Source organism: Cnephaeus nilssonii (assembly GCF_951640355.1).
Source record: "Cnephaeus nilssonii genome assembly, chromosome: 7".
Taxonomy (NCBI): Eukaryota; Metazoa; Chordata; class Mammalia; order Chiroptera; family Vespertilionidae; genus Cnephaeus; species Cnephaeus nilssonii.
In genome coordinates, this window is record NC_137078.1 from 92354429 (window position 1) to 92367575 (window position 13147).

Genomic DNA, 13147 nt, shown 5'->3' on the forward strand with positions numbered 1-13147 from the left:
GCCAAGACTGAGAATTGGCTAATTCAGAGCCACAGCTCAGATTCCCGAAACAAGTTTCCATCCTAGGTCTCCTCGCATTCCTCAGCTTCAAACACTCCATAAAGCTTTGGGACCCGAAATATTTTATTTTTTCTTTTGTGAAGTAGGTCATTTTGAGTGTGAAGTACTATGTTTTCCCCTTTTTTCCCTTCGCCCCAGAAGTCCTGTGGTTGAAGAGTTATGGACGTAGAATCTGTACATGTGACTGTGCCATTATTCAAGTGGAAGAGTGATTTTCAGGGAGAAACGACATAGAACTCTGAGAATTACTGACACATTAGGCTTTTAGTTGGTCCAAGTTCAGGGATCTGGCTGATGACTGAAAGAAAATAAACTCGACCAGATGCTTAATTGTGATTATGCTGATAAATCGTCAGCCCCACCTGAGGGTCTGCCTTTTGCTCCTGGCTGATCCAGCACACAGGTGTCCCCTTGCGACTGATCTTTATGAAACCTATTATCTGCCTGTTGTCATTGACATACTATTTTTCAAATGGCAGGACTCATAGAACCAACCCAGAGTGGCCCCATCTCCTTAGTCCCAACTATTGAATTCCCTGCAGTTCCCTTTGCCTTGGGAAATGTTCATGTTTACTGGGAAAGCAACCAAGACTGTGTGTAGAACCAGTGTCACTCGGTTGAAATTCTCTTTCTGCCAGACCCCAGCCCAGTTTTACTCCGTTTGCTCCTGGAGTGACCAGTCATCTCCCCACTCCTGATGTTCCTGGAGCTTTCATGGTTTAAGACTTTACAAGGTGGCTTCTCCACAGTGTCCCCGAAGACTGTCTCTGTGGTGTCCAGCTATTGGTCACTCACCCTCTTCACCGCATGTCGGGGGGATTCAGGCCTGAGAAAAGCCTGTGTTTTCCTATTTGGGCCTCCACTTTTTAAAGATGTTCTCTGAGCTGCCCCTTTGACCAGAGACCTCACTGCAGGAGGAGGGCCTTCCCTCCTGAGCCCGAATCAGCCAGCCTATTGCCTCCCGCCCTCCTGGAGAGCTGGGTGGAGCCAGGGCAGGGCCTGGTTAATTCCTCTGGAGCTGCTCTCATCGCTGGGGCACATGTGATCATTCATTCACGTTGACGTGCAAGGCCCAAGAGCAAGTGCTGGCGATGGTAGAGCCACCTTATTGAAATAGCATGTTAGCATTTAAACAATATTAATACTATTTGACTCATTAAATATACAAAGGCCAGTTAAAGTGCTTCCATGTGTGTGCTGTTAGTTCTGGCGGGCGACTCCTCAGATGGCTTTATGTGGTTTCAGACAACATTTTAGCACATTCTTAAAATACCCACAAAAGCCTTTATGTAAAAACTCGTAAATGTGACCCACATAAAAATTATTTTTTTTCCTGTTTCATGTCATGATGATCAAAGTACGGCAGGTAAGAATAAATTTTCAAAAACTTGTTGAGGTCCCTCTTTAATTAATGCGTCACGTGCAGAGCAAAGCCATAACCATGTAATGGGGGGCTGTCTGTGTGCCCCACAGTCGCCTCACCACTGACTGCACAGCGGTCCTGACAGCACTTGTCGGAGAGGCAGGTCTTTCTGGGCGACTCTGAACCGGCCCTTCCCTCACCCAGCCCCTGCTCTCTCTGTCCTGGAACCTCGGGTTGAGACTTGCCGCTCGCAGCCGCTAACATCCCTGGAGATCCCTTTTGGTGGGTGGAATGCAAGTCCGTTCTTGATGGTTGTGGTGTCGGGGCCATACCTGCGGATTTCAGCACGTCCGCCTCGACGGGGAACGCCCGATGGGAAGAGGGGCAGGCACAGTGAGATCCAAGCGTGATTTCTGTATTAAAAGTCAAATGGACTGTAAATTAGGATACTACCCAATGGAATACGATCCCGGCTCTTAAAAACAATTACGGAGATCATGTGGCTCCATGGAGAAGCACTGAGGGTTCCGTGCCAAGTGAGGAAAACCCAGCTCCGTGCAGTACCACTGCCGGGCTTTTATAGTTACATAAAAATTACGCATCTGGACAAAGACTGGAAGGGAATTTGGAAAAATCAGATTTATGGGATAAGTTGATATATGGTACTGTGGGCTAATTTTTAAATTTCCTTTTTTTATAATGTTGCAATAAATTTTTTTTACTTTGAGGAAACAGTAACCCACATGGAGGTCAGAGTTGAGGTTGCATTTTTACCTCCTTTGTGTCCAGCACTTTGAAATGTTGGGCCTGGTCAGCGTGGAGCTGAGCAAGCCAAGAAGAAGCTGCCCAGCGTGGGAGCTGAGCCATGGGAGGGACGTTGGACTGGAAACAGCCAGTTCCACCTTATAAAACATTCACGCTGCTGTTTTATTTTTCTAGAAGAAAACAAATCTAAGGGATGAGAGCGAGTGGGGTCAACTGTAGGCCACCTGGCGCATTTGAACTGGTCACCAGTTGGTGTCGGCCAGGGCTATCAAGCCACCACGATCTCCCCTGGTTCCCTCCAGGACGGCCTGACCCGCTCTCCCCTGTCTCCCAGCACTCAGGGCATGAGCCTTTGACAAGAACAACACCAGTCTCTGGTTGGGGGCGTGCAGAGGATAGGGCCGTGAGCTGTGAGGGGGCGGAAGGATGGAAATGCCCACTGGGCTTCAAGCCTTCGTTCCAGGATGGCCAACGGAAAGAAGGAATTATCGGCCTGTCATTTTTGCCAGCACAGGAAAAGCCACAGTTTTTTCAAGTTGTTGGTTTTTCCTTTTGATGTGGGGCTGCTCTCCCTACAAGCAGACTAAAAGGGAAAACGGGGTGGGAGAACCCATCCATCTGTCACCAATAGGACGGTGTTCACAGGTCTGTGGTGGGCTGCTCCTCTCCTTCAGTAGAGTTGGGGTGCCTCCTAGTGAACTATGTATGAGCCAAGGGAGCCACCAAAATCCAGGAGAACAAGCCAGAAAGGCTCCCGGAGGCCCTGCTCCAAGCTCACCTGAGCACGTGGACTCCAGCTAAGACGTGACAGACATCTCCAGTCCCTGTGCGCACAGCTCCCTGCAGGCTAGTCCTAGACCGGAGCACTTGTCTGCTTCCCCTCTTTCCCATCCTAGGGAGGGAGGGGTGTGTGTGTGTGTGTGTGGTGTTTGAAAAGAGAATTGGAACAAGAGAATCAACCTTCCTGAGTGAAGTCCCTGAGGTTACCTGGGATGGTACTGAGCTCTGGGCCCCCACAGGTGTGTCTGTCTGTTCCCCTCATAGTACTACACTTCCCCTTTTCTGGAGCCAAACCCCTTCCTGCCCTCCATTGTTTGACTGACATGTAGCCTGGGGCTGGCATCTCCGGAGCCCTGGCAGGCCTGCCCTCACCTGCCTCCCCTGATGTGCTGGGAGTGGCAGAGTTGTGAATTTCATTTGACAGCTTAATCACAGTGGATGGTGCGGGGATGGAGCAGTGGGGACAGGATGTGGTGGTGGCGGCAGCAGCGGGCGGGCCCCAGTCTGCCTGAGGAATCCTGGCGGGGAGGACCCTTGGGCGCAGTTAGAGCAAGAGGTTACACTGAGCCACCGCCCCTACAGCTCAGGCTGGAGGCTGTCTTCAGAGAGGTGGGGCTACTTCCTTGGTCTCAGTGTCCCCCGGTCACACGCTGCTGTATGTCACATACTGACCTCTGCACAAAAGTACGAAGAATTCGCCTATTTCTTCACCCACATCCTCTAAGTATTAACATTCACAGACGTGTTTACTCTTAGTACTTGTTTTTGTTATTAAAATTAATAGTAATCTTTGGTCAGGTATCTACTTTCCTATATTGTTTTTGTCTCTCAACCGTCCTAAGGCCCAGTTCATACAGTTGGTGCCTGGTAGCCCTAATAAGTAGTTTTTGGGATGTGGGCATGAACAGAGCTGGTTACGAGGGGCTGGGGCTGGGACCCACGCCTGTCTGGCCTGGGCCCATGCTCACTGCAGCCACACTGCTGCTCGCTGTGCACATCTGAGGTCTGCTCACGTCTGAGGTTGCAGTCCCAGGATGTGCCTGCCACACCATTGAATGGGGGTTAACGCGTCAGAGAGGCCACAGGCTTTCTGGTAAAGAACGTGCTAGCCACCAGACGAGATTCAGCAGAATCTGGGGCGCTGCACATCAGCAGTGATCCATCCACCCGTGCTTTCTGAACTCCTCGGTCGGTACTCACAGCAGCCTGACTCCGTCCCGGCGCTGACTGCGGTCTAGCGTGGTTTCCTTTTCTCCTCTGGCCCTTTCTTTCCCTCGTGCATTTGATCTTAATTAGGAAGTTTTCCGTATTGGCTCAGGCCTGAGGAGGGAGCTCCGTCCCATGCTTAGCCCTTCATTCCTGGTTAGCGAGTTGCAGCAAGTTGTTCTGAAAGACCATAGAGGCCTTGTTGGGCCTAGGCTCTGGAAGGTTCTTGGTGAGGAAGCATTTGTTGCTCTATTTTTTTCCCTCCGAATCTCCCCTGTAAAGTAGCCATCACAAAAGATAGGAATATCGGACGGTGATGGTGACTCAGTAGTAATGACCCAACTGAGGGTCACGTCACACACTTTGCTGGACCCTTTATCTGGGAGGAATCCGAAGCTCGGAGAAGTTTGGTAAACTTGACAAAGACCACAAAGCTGGAGTATATGGGAGAGTTCAGGCTCAGATTCATCTTGAGGACTCCTGAGCCATGTTCTTTCTGTGACTCCCAAAGGATGTTTTAATCCCACCCCTGACCAGTGGATGTTCAGGACACATACACGAATCAACCCTAGAACCATTGCAGGGAGGGTCCTTAATTCCAGACAGACACAGTGAACCTTTCCGAATGGCACCCCTGGGACCTGGGCTGATGGCTGTAATTTGACAAGCTAGCATCTAATGGGCACATGGGCCTGTTTCCTGCAGGTATTTTGAAGGCGGCGTCTCATCTGTCTACCTCTGGGATCTGGATCATGGCTTTGCTGGAGTGATCCTCATAAAGAAGGCTGGAGACGGATCAAAGAAGATCAAAGGCTGCTGGGATTCCATCCACGTGGTGGAAGTGCAGGTACAGCTCCCCGGCAGCTGGCGGCGCAGGGCCTTGCAGACAGATGCCACGCCCAGCAGCGCAGCCCTGTTCTCTAGCAGATGCTTCTTGAAGAGGGGTACTGTGATACCTAAACCTGTTAATTCCTAAAAGTGCCCGAAGCCATTTGGATAAAGATAAGTCAAGATTGCAGTAGTCATTGATGCTAAAGATCCCAGAAGAACTGAATATACACGAGTGCAGATTCGGTCCCTTTAAAAGCCACTTGGGATTGGGAAAGGTAGTGTGGTGGTAATGTCTTAGGAAGGGGCATGTTAGGGTGACCCTGAGTTCAGGAGCCACCACAGACTCCTCGGCCAGGGTTGTGCGCAAGGTTCTGATCTCTGTCTTGTCCCCCAGGAGAAGTCCAGTGGCCGCACCGCCCATTACAAGCTGACCTCTACGGTGATGCTGTGGCTGCAAACCAACAAATCTGGCTCTGGCACCATGAACCTTGGAGGCAGCCTTACCAGACAGGTAGAGTTGCCCTGCCCACAAGTGCCAGCTCAGAGCTGACTGTACATGGGGATGGGTGAGCAGTTGTCCCCACAGAGGTCCTAGGCCAGCCCCTGCCTGACACGATCTCCCTGTAGGCCTTCAGTGATTCCTAGAGTCAGTCACAGGAGGTGTCCTCTTCGGGTCAGGGTGTTTCCATTCAAGTGCTCCTGTGATGTTTAGGACACACCTACCTGCCGATAACATTTTAGAATGGGTTCATTTCTTAGTTGTGATTTAGGTCATGTATTAGACTCTTGGTGGCAAGTGACAGAAGGAAAACTCTGACTTAAGCAAAAAATGGAAACGAGTCAGCTTGCATAACTGAGCAATTCAGGTTTCATTCAGCACGGCTGGGTCTCTGGAGAGGGACAGTAACCAGGGTCCCCAAAAGGAGAGGAAAGGCTGAAATAAAAGCCTAAAAGGATCCAGAAGAGCAAGTGCCTGCTGTAAGCATCTGAATGGGTTTCCTGGCCTCCCCACTGGTAGTGATCAGTAACTGACAAGCCCGGTGACAAGCCTGCTCTCTGCTTAGTGTCCCACCCCCAGCAGCGCTCCAAGGTGGAGCTGAAGGACACACACTGCAATCCTCCAGTGTAGACCCACCAGGGCACTCTTGTTCACCTCATAAAGAAAAGATGAAAGCAATCAAAAGGCTACCTGAGTCACAGGATCTAGACATTGGGAGAGTTCAGAGGTCACTCCCAACCTGACAGGACACCTTCTTCTGCCCTGGGTGGGACCAGGGAGCCCACTGCTTTGGGGGACAGCTGTTCCTCTTACATCAGCCTCCATTAAAAAAGGCAGCCAGAATGGAAGAACCTGTCCTCCAAAATGTGCCCAGGATTGCTTTGGCTGGCACCTCCATCCCATCTCCCTGTTCCGTGAACCACTGAGGGTCCAGGGATTTCCCATTCTGTTCTTGTGCAGCAAATCTTTTTTTTAAATGAGATTTACATTTATCCTCACATTTTGTTTTTTATCCACTTTGCTGTGTCCATTGTGTTGAAGCTTGGTTTCAGTGATCCAGGTGTTAGCTGTTCCTTCTGGCTTTGTTACTTGCACATTAACTGACTCTCTATCTTATATTAATTAGCTCAAGGCCAAGGTCAGAGCCCTCAGGCATGGCTACCAGAGACTTCCTTAGAGGAGGCATTGGTCTGATAATCATTTTTGTTAGGGTACTTTTTCAAGTTGAGCTTATTTAGCCAGCTGTAAATCCACTGTCATTAATTGTCAAATAAATGCCCTCTGAGTGTCTGTAGTTGAACACTGCCTGCTGACTCCCAGCTGGCTTCCTGTTTGGGTAGGACAGGTGATTGTGGGCTTGGCCATGGTTTCTCTCTTCTCGCTCTTGTCAGGTTCACCCCACGTGGGTACCACAGCCTCCTGGCCTCCTGTGCTGTGAGAAGCAGTGCTTCGCTCGTTTCCTATCTCTGTGCTCACAAGCAGCCCTGTCGGGCAGGTTGGCTCTCTTGTCTCCACTCACAGCCTGGTCTAGGACCAGCACTACATCGTTCAAGAGCTTGTCAGAAATGCAGAGATCTGGGCTCTACCCAGTCCTACCACATTGGGATCTGAATGTAACAGGATTCTCCCGGTAATTTATGTGCACATTAAAATTTTGACTAGTGCTACCCTTTTGGGTTCTGTACCCAGTTCCATTGTGGGGAAGGGTGTGGTCCCCATGCCCCCAGCAAGCTGTTCAGATATCAGCAGGGTGTCCTACAATTCAACTTAATTGTGACACTCCATGGAGACAGCCTCAGATCCCACAGGTTAAGGGCTTAGTTCTTCAAGACTGTCCCTCACCCCCCACCCCGCCCCAGCACCTTCGGACACTAGTTGCAAGTGCAGCTTGTCACCTGTGCTTCTGCTTGACTAGCTATAAATCGAAGGTTCCCACGACACCTTCCTTGGGTTCAGTTAATTTGCTAGAGTGGCTCACAGAACTCAAGAAACCCATTTATTCACTAGATTACTGGTTTATTACAAAGGATATTAAAGGATAACGAATCATCTGCCAGAGAAGAGATACAGAGAGGAAGGTCCTGAACAAAAGCGCTTCTAGCCTCATGGGGTTCGGGGCCCAGCATGCGACACTGGGAGCCATCTCGTTCCTATTCTGGAAGCTCTCCGGACCCCATCCTCTGTGGGTTTTTATGGAGGCTTTGTTACACAGACATAATTGATTAGCTCATTGTCCATTGGTGATTGATTCAACCTCCAACCCTTTTCCACCCCCTGGAAATTGGGGGACATTGAAAGTTCCACCCCTCTTTCGTGGTTGGTTCCGTTGTAGGTGTGTCTGAGTCAAGTGGGGGCTTGGACAGGAAGCTGCTGCCTCTCTGGAGCAGACATGCCTTTACGACTTCAGATGCTACTTCAGACATGCAGGTTTAAGACCCTTGTTTGAGGACCCAGGATGGCCCCGTCCCAGGGGGAGGCCTTGTGCCGTGTGGTAGGTGCTTTGTGTAAAGGGAAGAGAGAGCACAGACAAGTGACACTTGGCCTCAGAGAGGTCAGTATTGGCTGAAAGCTAGCCTCCTTGAGAATGCCCTCAGGGGGAGCCCCTTCTGCCAAGATCAACTTTCCCATTCCCCATCTAGTAGTTTCCAGCTTAATAAGGATTCCTTTTAACTTCAAAAATTTATTTTAGCCCAAGCCGGTTTGACTCAGTGGATAGATAGTGTGTTGGCCTGTGGACTGAAGGGTCCCGGGTTCGATTCTAGTCAAGGGCACATGCCTAGGTTGCGGGCTCAATCCCCAGTAGGGGGCATGTAGGAGGCAGCTGATCAATGATTTTCTCTTCTCCCTTCCTCTCTGAAATCAATTTAAATAAGTAAATATATATATATATATATACATATATATATATATATATATATCCTATCTAATAAAAGAGTAATATGCAAATTGACATTACCTCTGCTACACCCACAAGCCACGCCCACAAGCCAATCAGGAGTGAGTATGCAAATTAACCCAACCAAGATGGCTGTGGCCCTGGAGCGAGCAGGAGGCTTGGGTTTCCCCGGCAATGGAGGAAGCGAAGCTTTCTGCACACCCTGGCCAGCCCAGGCCTCCACTGAAGGCTACAAAGTTTCAATTATAGAAGATAAATAAATCCCAACAAAAATGGCTGCAGCCACGGAGCAAACAGGAGGCTTGAGTTTCCCTGGCGATGGAGGAAGCCAAGTTCCTGGCCTGCCCTGGCCTCTGCTGAAGGCTACAAAGTTTCAATTATAGAAGATAAATAAATCCCAGATACCAGGGCCTCCACTTGGGTCTCCGGGGGGTGTGGCCGGCCTGCAAACCACCACAGGCCCCTCACCCAGGCCACCCCACACCTTAAGGGAAACCCAACCTGATCCGGGACACCCTTCAGGGCAAACCAGCTGCCCCCCACCCATGCACCAGGCCTCTACCCTATCTAATAAAATAGTAATATGCAAATTGACCATCACTCCAACACAAGATGGCCGCCCCATGTGGTCAAAGATGGCTGCCCCCATGTGGACACAAGATGGCCACCACAAGATGGCCAGCAGGGGAGGGCAGTTGGGAGGGATCAGGCCAGTAGGGGAGGACAGTTGTGAGCGATCAGGCCAGCAGGGGAGGGCAGTTGGGAGGGACCAGGCCTGCAAGGGAGGGCAGTTGGGGGCGATCAAGCCTGCAGGGGAGGGCAGTTAGGGGTGACCAGGCCGGCAGAGGAGGGAAGTTGGGGGTGACCAGGCCTGCAGGGAAGGGCAGTTGTGGGGGGGACCAGGCCTGCAGGGGAGGGCAGTTAGGGGTGACCAGGCCTGCAGGGGAGGGCAGTTAGGAGTGACCAGGTCTGCAGGGGAGTGGTTAGGGGGTGATCAGGCTGGCAGGCAGAAGTGGTTAGGGGTAATCAGGAAGGCAGGCAGGTGAGCAGTTGGGAGCCAGCAGTCCTGGATTGTGAGAGGGATCCCAGATTGGAGAGGGTGCAGGCTGGGCTGAGAGACACACACCCCCGTGTACGAATTTCGTGTACCAGGCCTCTAGTATATATATAAATTTCTTTCAATAAGATAATAATTATACTTTTAATAGCCATCAATATAAAACATGTATGCCAGAAAGGATACATTTAGTAATTGTTTAAGTGAATTTGTATTTTAGTCTCTAAAGCATCTTCATGTGTTTGAAAAATCATAGTGCAAGGCAAATGTGTTGTCAGCCAGCCTGCCTGGGATGCTTATTGGAGCCTCCATGCAAACCCTCCACTGCCTCTGTTGTGTCACAGGGCCTGAAGCCACAAGGGGTCTTGGGGGTCCCCTGCTCTGGCCTCTGGGCAGGGTTGTCGGCTGCCATCTCAGAACCAAGGCTAGTGCTCCCTGGGGCAGAGCCCATCCTTTGCAGGGAAATGGGCCCCTGTCTTCCAGGAACCGTTGACTGGGGAGGGGTGGCCGAACCCTAGGCAGCCAGCTCTACCACAGCCTGCCTGCCCCACACCCTGCCACCTGGGCAATGGTGGAAAATCCTAAATTTGTATCCGGAGACTGTTTCCTGCATCACTTACCGCTCCGAACTGTTTATAATTCCACCCGGTTTACAGTGACCTGGACAAATATTTAATCCTCAGTCTTCCTAATAGCTTAAATCAGAGCTGTCAGCCATGGCCAGGCCCTGGTTCCGGCTTGCCGTGAGCAGTGCCTCCTGCCAAGCCAAACACAAGCCTGATGAGTGGCTGTCCTCAGCACACCGGTCCGGGCCACGGCCTTGTTTGGATTGCCTGTGCTCTTGGGCTTTAATGAGGAAATTCATGCTTCTGTCATCATCCTAACGGCCGGTCACATAACTCATCTGAGGTGCATTAAAGCTGGGGCTGGTTTCCAATGTAACTAACTCGAAAAGGAGGGGCAGGGAAGCAGGGAGAGAGACGAGTCTAAGTTAATGATGCGCAGCTTCTGAGCAAACGGGAAATGCGGGCTGTGGGTTAGCCATGTGTCCCAGATGAGCCTTGGAGAAATGGCGTGGTTGCCTTGGATGGGAGATGAAGGGGTTTCAGTGATGAGGAGGGAACATGCACGGTTATGCAGGCTGCCTCCTTGGATAAGACTGTAAGCAAGGTAGTTATCATTCTCATTTAACAGGTGAGGAGACTGAGGTTCAAGCTGTTAAGTGATTTTCCCATAAGGGTTTATCTAGTAGGAGGCAGTCAGGATTTGAACCCAGATTTGTCCTCCTAGGAAAAAAAATAGGCTACTTTCTACCACACTACCTTTTTTGCTCCTAATGTGTCCACTGTGCTTGGCCTTCGGTTGATTGCTAAATGAAGGTTTGCACAGGAATGCGTTGAGCAGTCCGCTCAATGTAGACAGGACACTACTTTGTGGGTGCCCCGTGGCATTCTGTTGGCAGCCCCAGAAACGGACACCGAGAGTGGGGCCAGAGCTGAGGGATCCCATGCAGGGCTCCGAGCTCCCTGGGAGTGTGCTCAGCACCATCGCCCTGTGGGTGCCTCCTCCATTGGAGTCTCCTGTAGGAAGTAAGTTGACCAGATGAGACACAGTCATCACCAGGGGTAGTGAGAAGGGTTTTACAATTTTTAGGTGAGGAGTGATCTATGTTTTCCAGAGACGGCTCTGCTGGCTGACACGGGTGGTTAGCAGGAGGAGGAGGCTCTTCAGGTCCAGGAGAGGTGACCAGGGCCTGGATGGGGGCAGCCTCAGGGGGGCTGGAGGGGAAAAGCCTGTGGCCAGGAGTCAGTGAAGGAAGTGGTGTCAGCCTCAAGGTAGGAAATAAAGGGCAAAGGCAGGGGGAGTAGAGAAGGAGGGCAGGTCGGGAGAGTTTTGGAGTAGAGTGTTTGAGGCTCGGTGCTCCCAGGATGTGGGCCATGGGGATCAGATGGGGAGTCTTCCTCACATCAGTCCCTCCATGAAGCCCTCTGTGCAGTTTCCCAGGCCTCGGCTTTTCCTCCGGAAACTAGGCCTCATTGCAGCCACACACTCACTCTCACCCCGTGTGAATCAGGAAAGACACCAACCCCTGAGACGGAGGGGCCACTGAGCAGCAGCACAGGGCACCTGAGCCTCGGTAGCAACACAGCCTGGGTCACCCTCCTCTGGGCATGGCGCCCAGGCACCCCCTCGCTTTCCTGCTTCCCATGCCCCATCTTGAGAAGGGCTGTGGCATAGGCTCAGTGCAGCTCTCTTCAGCATCCCCTGCTTCCCCGGGCATTGCAGGCCTTGCCCAGTCCCTGCTTTCTCAGGTTAGATGCCTTATGGGAGTGCAGTGAATGAGATGGAAAGCTGCTCTCACCGACTTGCTTTCTTTAAATTGTTGGTCAATTTAACAATAACATGTACTTGAGGCCTAACCGGTTTGGCTCAGTGGATAGAGCATCGGCCTGCGGACTGAACGGTCCCAGGTTCGATTCCAGGCAAGGGCATGTACCTTAGTTGCGGGCACATCCCCAATAGGTAGTGTGCAGGAGGCAGCTGATCGATGTTTCTCTCTCATCAATGTTTCTAACTCTCTATCCCTCTCTCTTCCTCTCTGTAAAAAATAAAACATTTTTTAAAAAAAATAACATGTACTTGAGCTGCATTTCACACCTGGTCATGCCATACCCCAGCAGGCTCAGACCAAGTGCACCCCAGGCCAAGCTCCCTCTGTACTCCCTCTCCCCGACTTTGGCCTTTTTTTCTGCTGCCCCCAACAAAAGATGTCTTTTAGGGATGTCAGCTGGAAAGCGAGGCAGATAGATAAAGTGTTTTGGCAAATCCCTGCAGCTGTGGGAGGAAAGTGAGCAGCAGTCCTTGGGGAAGCTCATCACAGCCAGATGGTGCCATCCTGCCAGGCGAGGAGGGCGGAAGGTGCCCTCTGGCAGACTGCCACCTAGGCCCCACTGGGAAGGCTTGCACGCCAGGGACCAACCTGTTGAAAAGGAAGTTGTACTAAGAGGTCACTTGGTGTGACAGCTGGAGACGTGGGAAAGAGGCAAGACCATAAATCTCTGGAAAGATGCAAGGTTTCCGATCTCGGACAGTCCCTGCAGATGTTCGTTTGATATTTTTTTCAGATTCTAAATATTTAGGAACGAAGGTGGAATGTTTTGCTGAGTGGGGAGGTTAGGCCAGTCGTTTGCAAGCTGAGCTCTTCCTACTCAGCGGTAGGCACCCCGTGATGTATCTTGAAGCAGTAAAACTCCAGCAGAGGCACCTGCCCGAGTGTCACGCAGGGACATCCTCTTTGACTCGTGCTTGGCAGTTAGGCAAGGCGCTGCTTCAGCAGGGGGAGAGGTTCGTGGCCTTCCTTCCAGGTGTAGGGGACAAAGGGGGGCTAGGCCAGGCAAGGGAGCTTCAGGGGGCGTTTGCTGCCTGCGGGAGGCACAGCTAGCTGCAGCCCCATGCACTCTCGGTCTAGGAGGGGCACCGGGCTCAGATGGAGCTGCATCAGCAGCGTGGCCTCCAGGACTGGTTTGGTGCTGGTTGGATGACCTTGGGTGGGGTGACCTAGCGCCTGGTTGAGAAGGAAAGCTGGCATGAGACTGTGAAGGCTGACAGGAGAGGAAGGGACCAGAGAACCCAGGGGCTTGGGGGGAAGGGGCAGAGGAGACAAGGATGGACACTGGAGTTTCCGAGCTC

The 13147-nt window shown here is 51.5% G+C and overlaps 2 protein-coding genes across 3 annotated transcripts in view; one reads left to right on the forward strand and one right to left on the reverse strand.

Annotated features, from left to right (window-relative positions):
* MRTO4 (MRT4 homolog, ribosome maturation factor) overlaps positions 1-13147 on the reverse strand; it is a 249769-nt gene that overhangs the window by 193695 nt on the left and 42927 nt on the right. The gene's annotated exons all lie outside the window — the stretch shown is intronic.
* Positions 1-13147, forward strand: part of CAPZB (capping actin protein of muscle Z-line subunit beta) — a 123561-nt gene that overhangs the window by 99594 nt on the left and 10820 nt on the right. For both annotated transcript variants that reach the window (XM_079776538.1, XM_079776539.1), the window contains exons 5-6: positions 4880-5021; positions 5400-5516. In XM_079776538.1, the coding sequence (XP_079632664.1) occupies positions 4880-5021; positions 5400-5516 (259 nt within the window). The remainder of the gene's footprint in view (positions 1-4879; positions 5022-5399; positions 5517-13147) is intronic.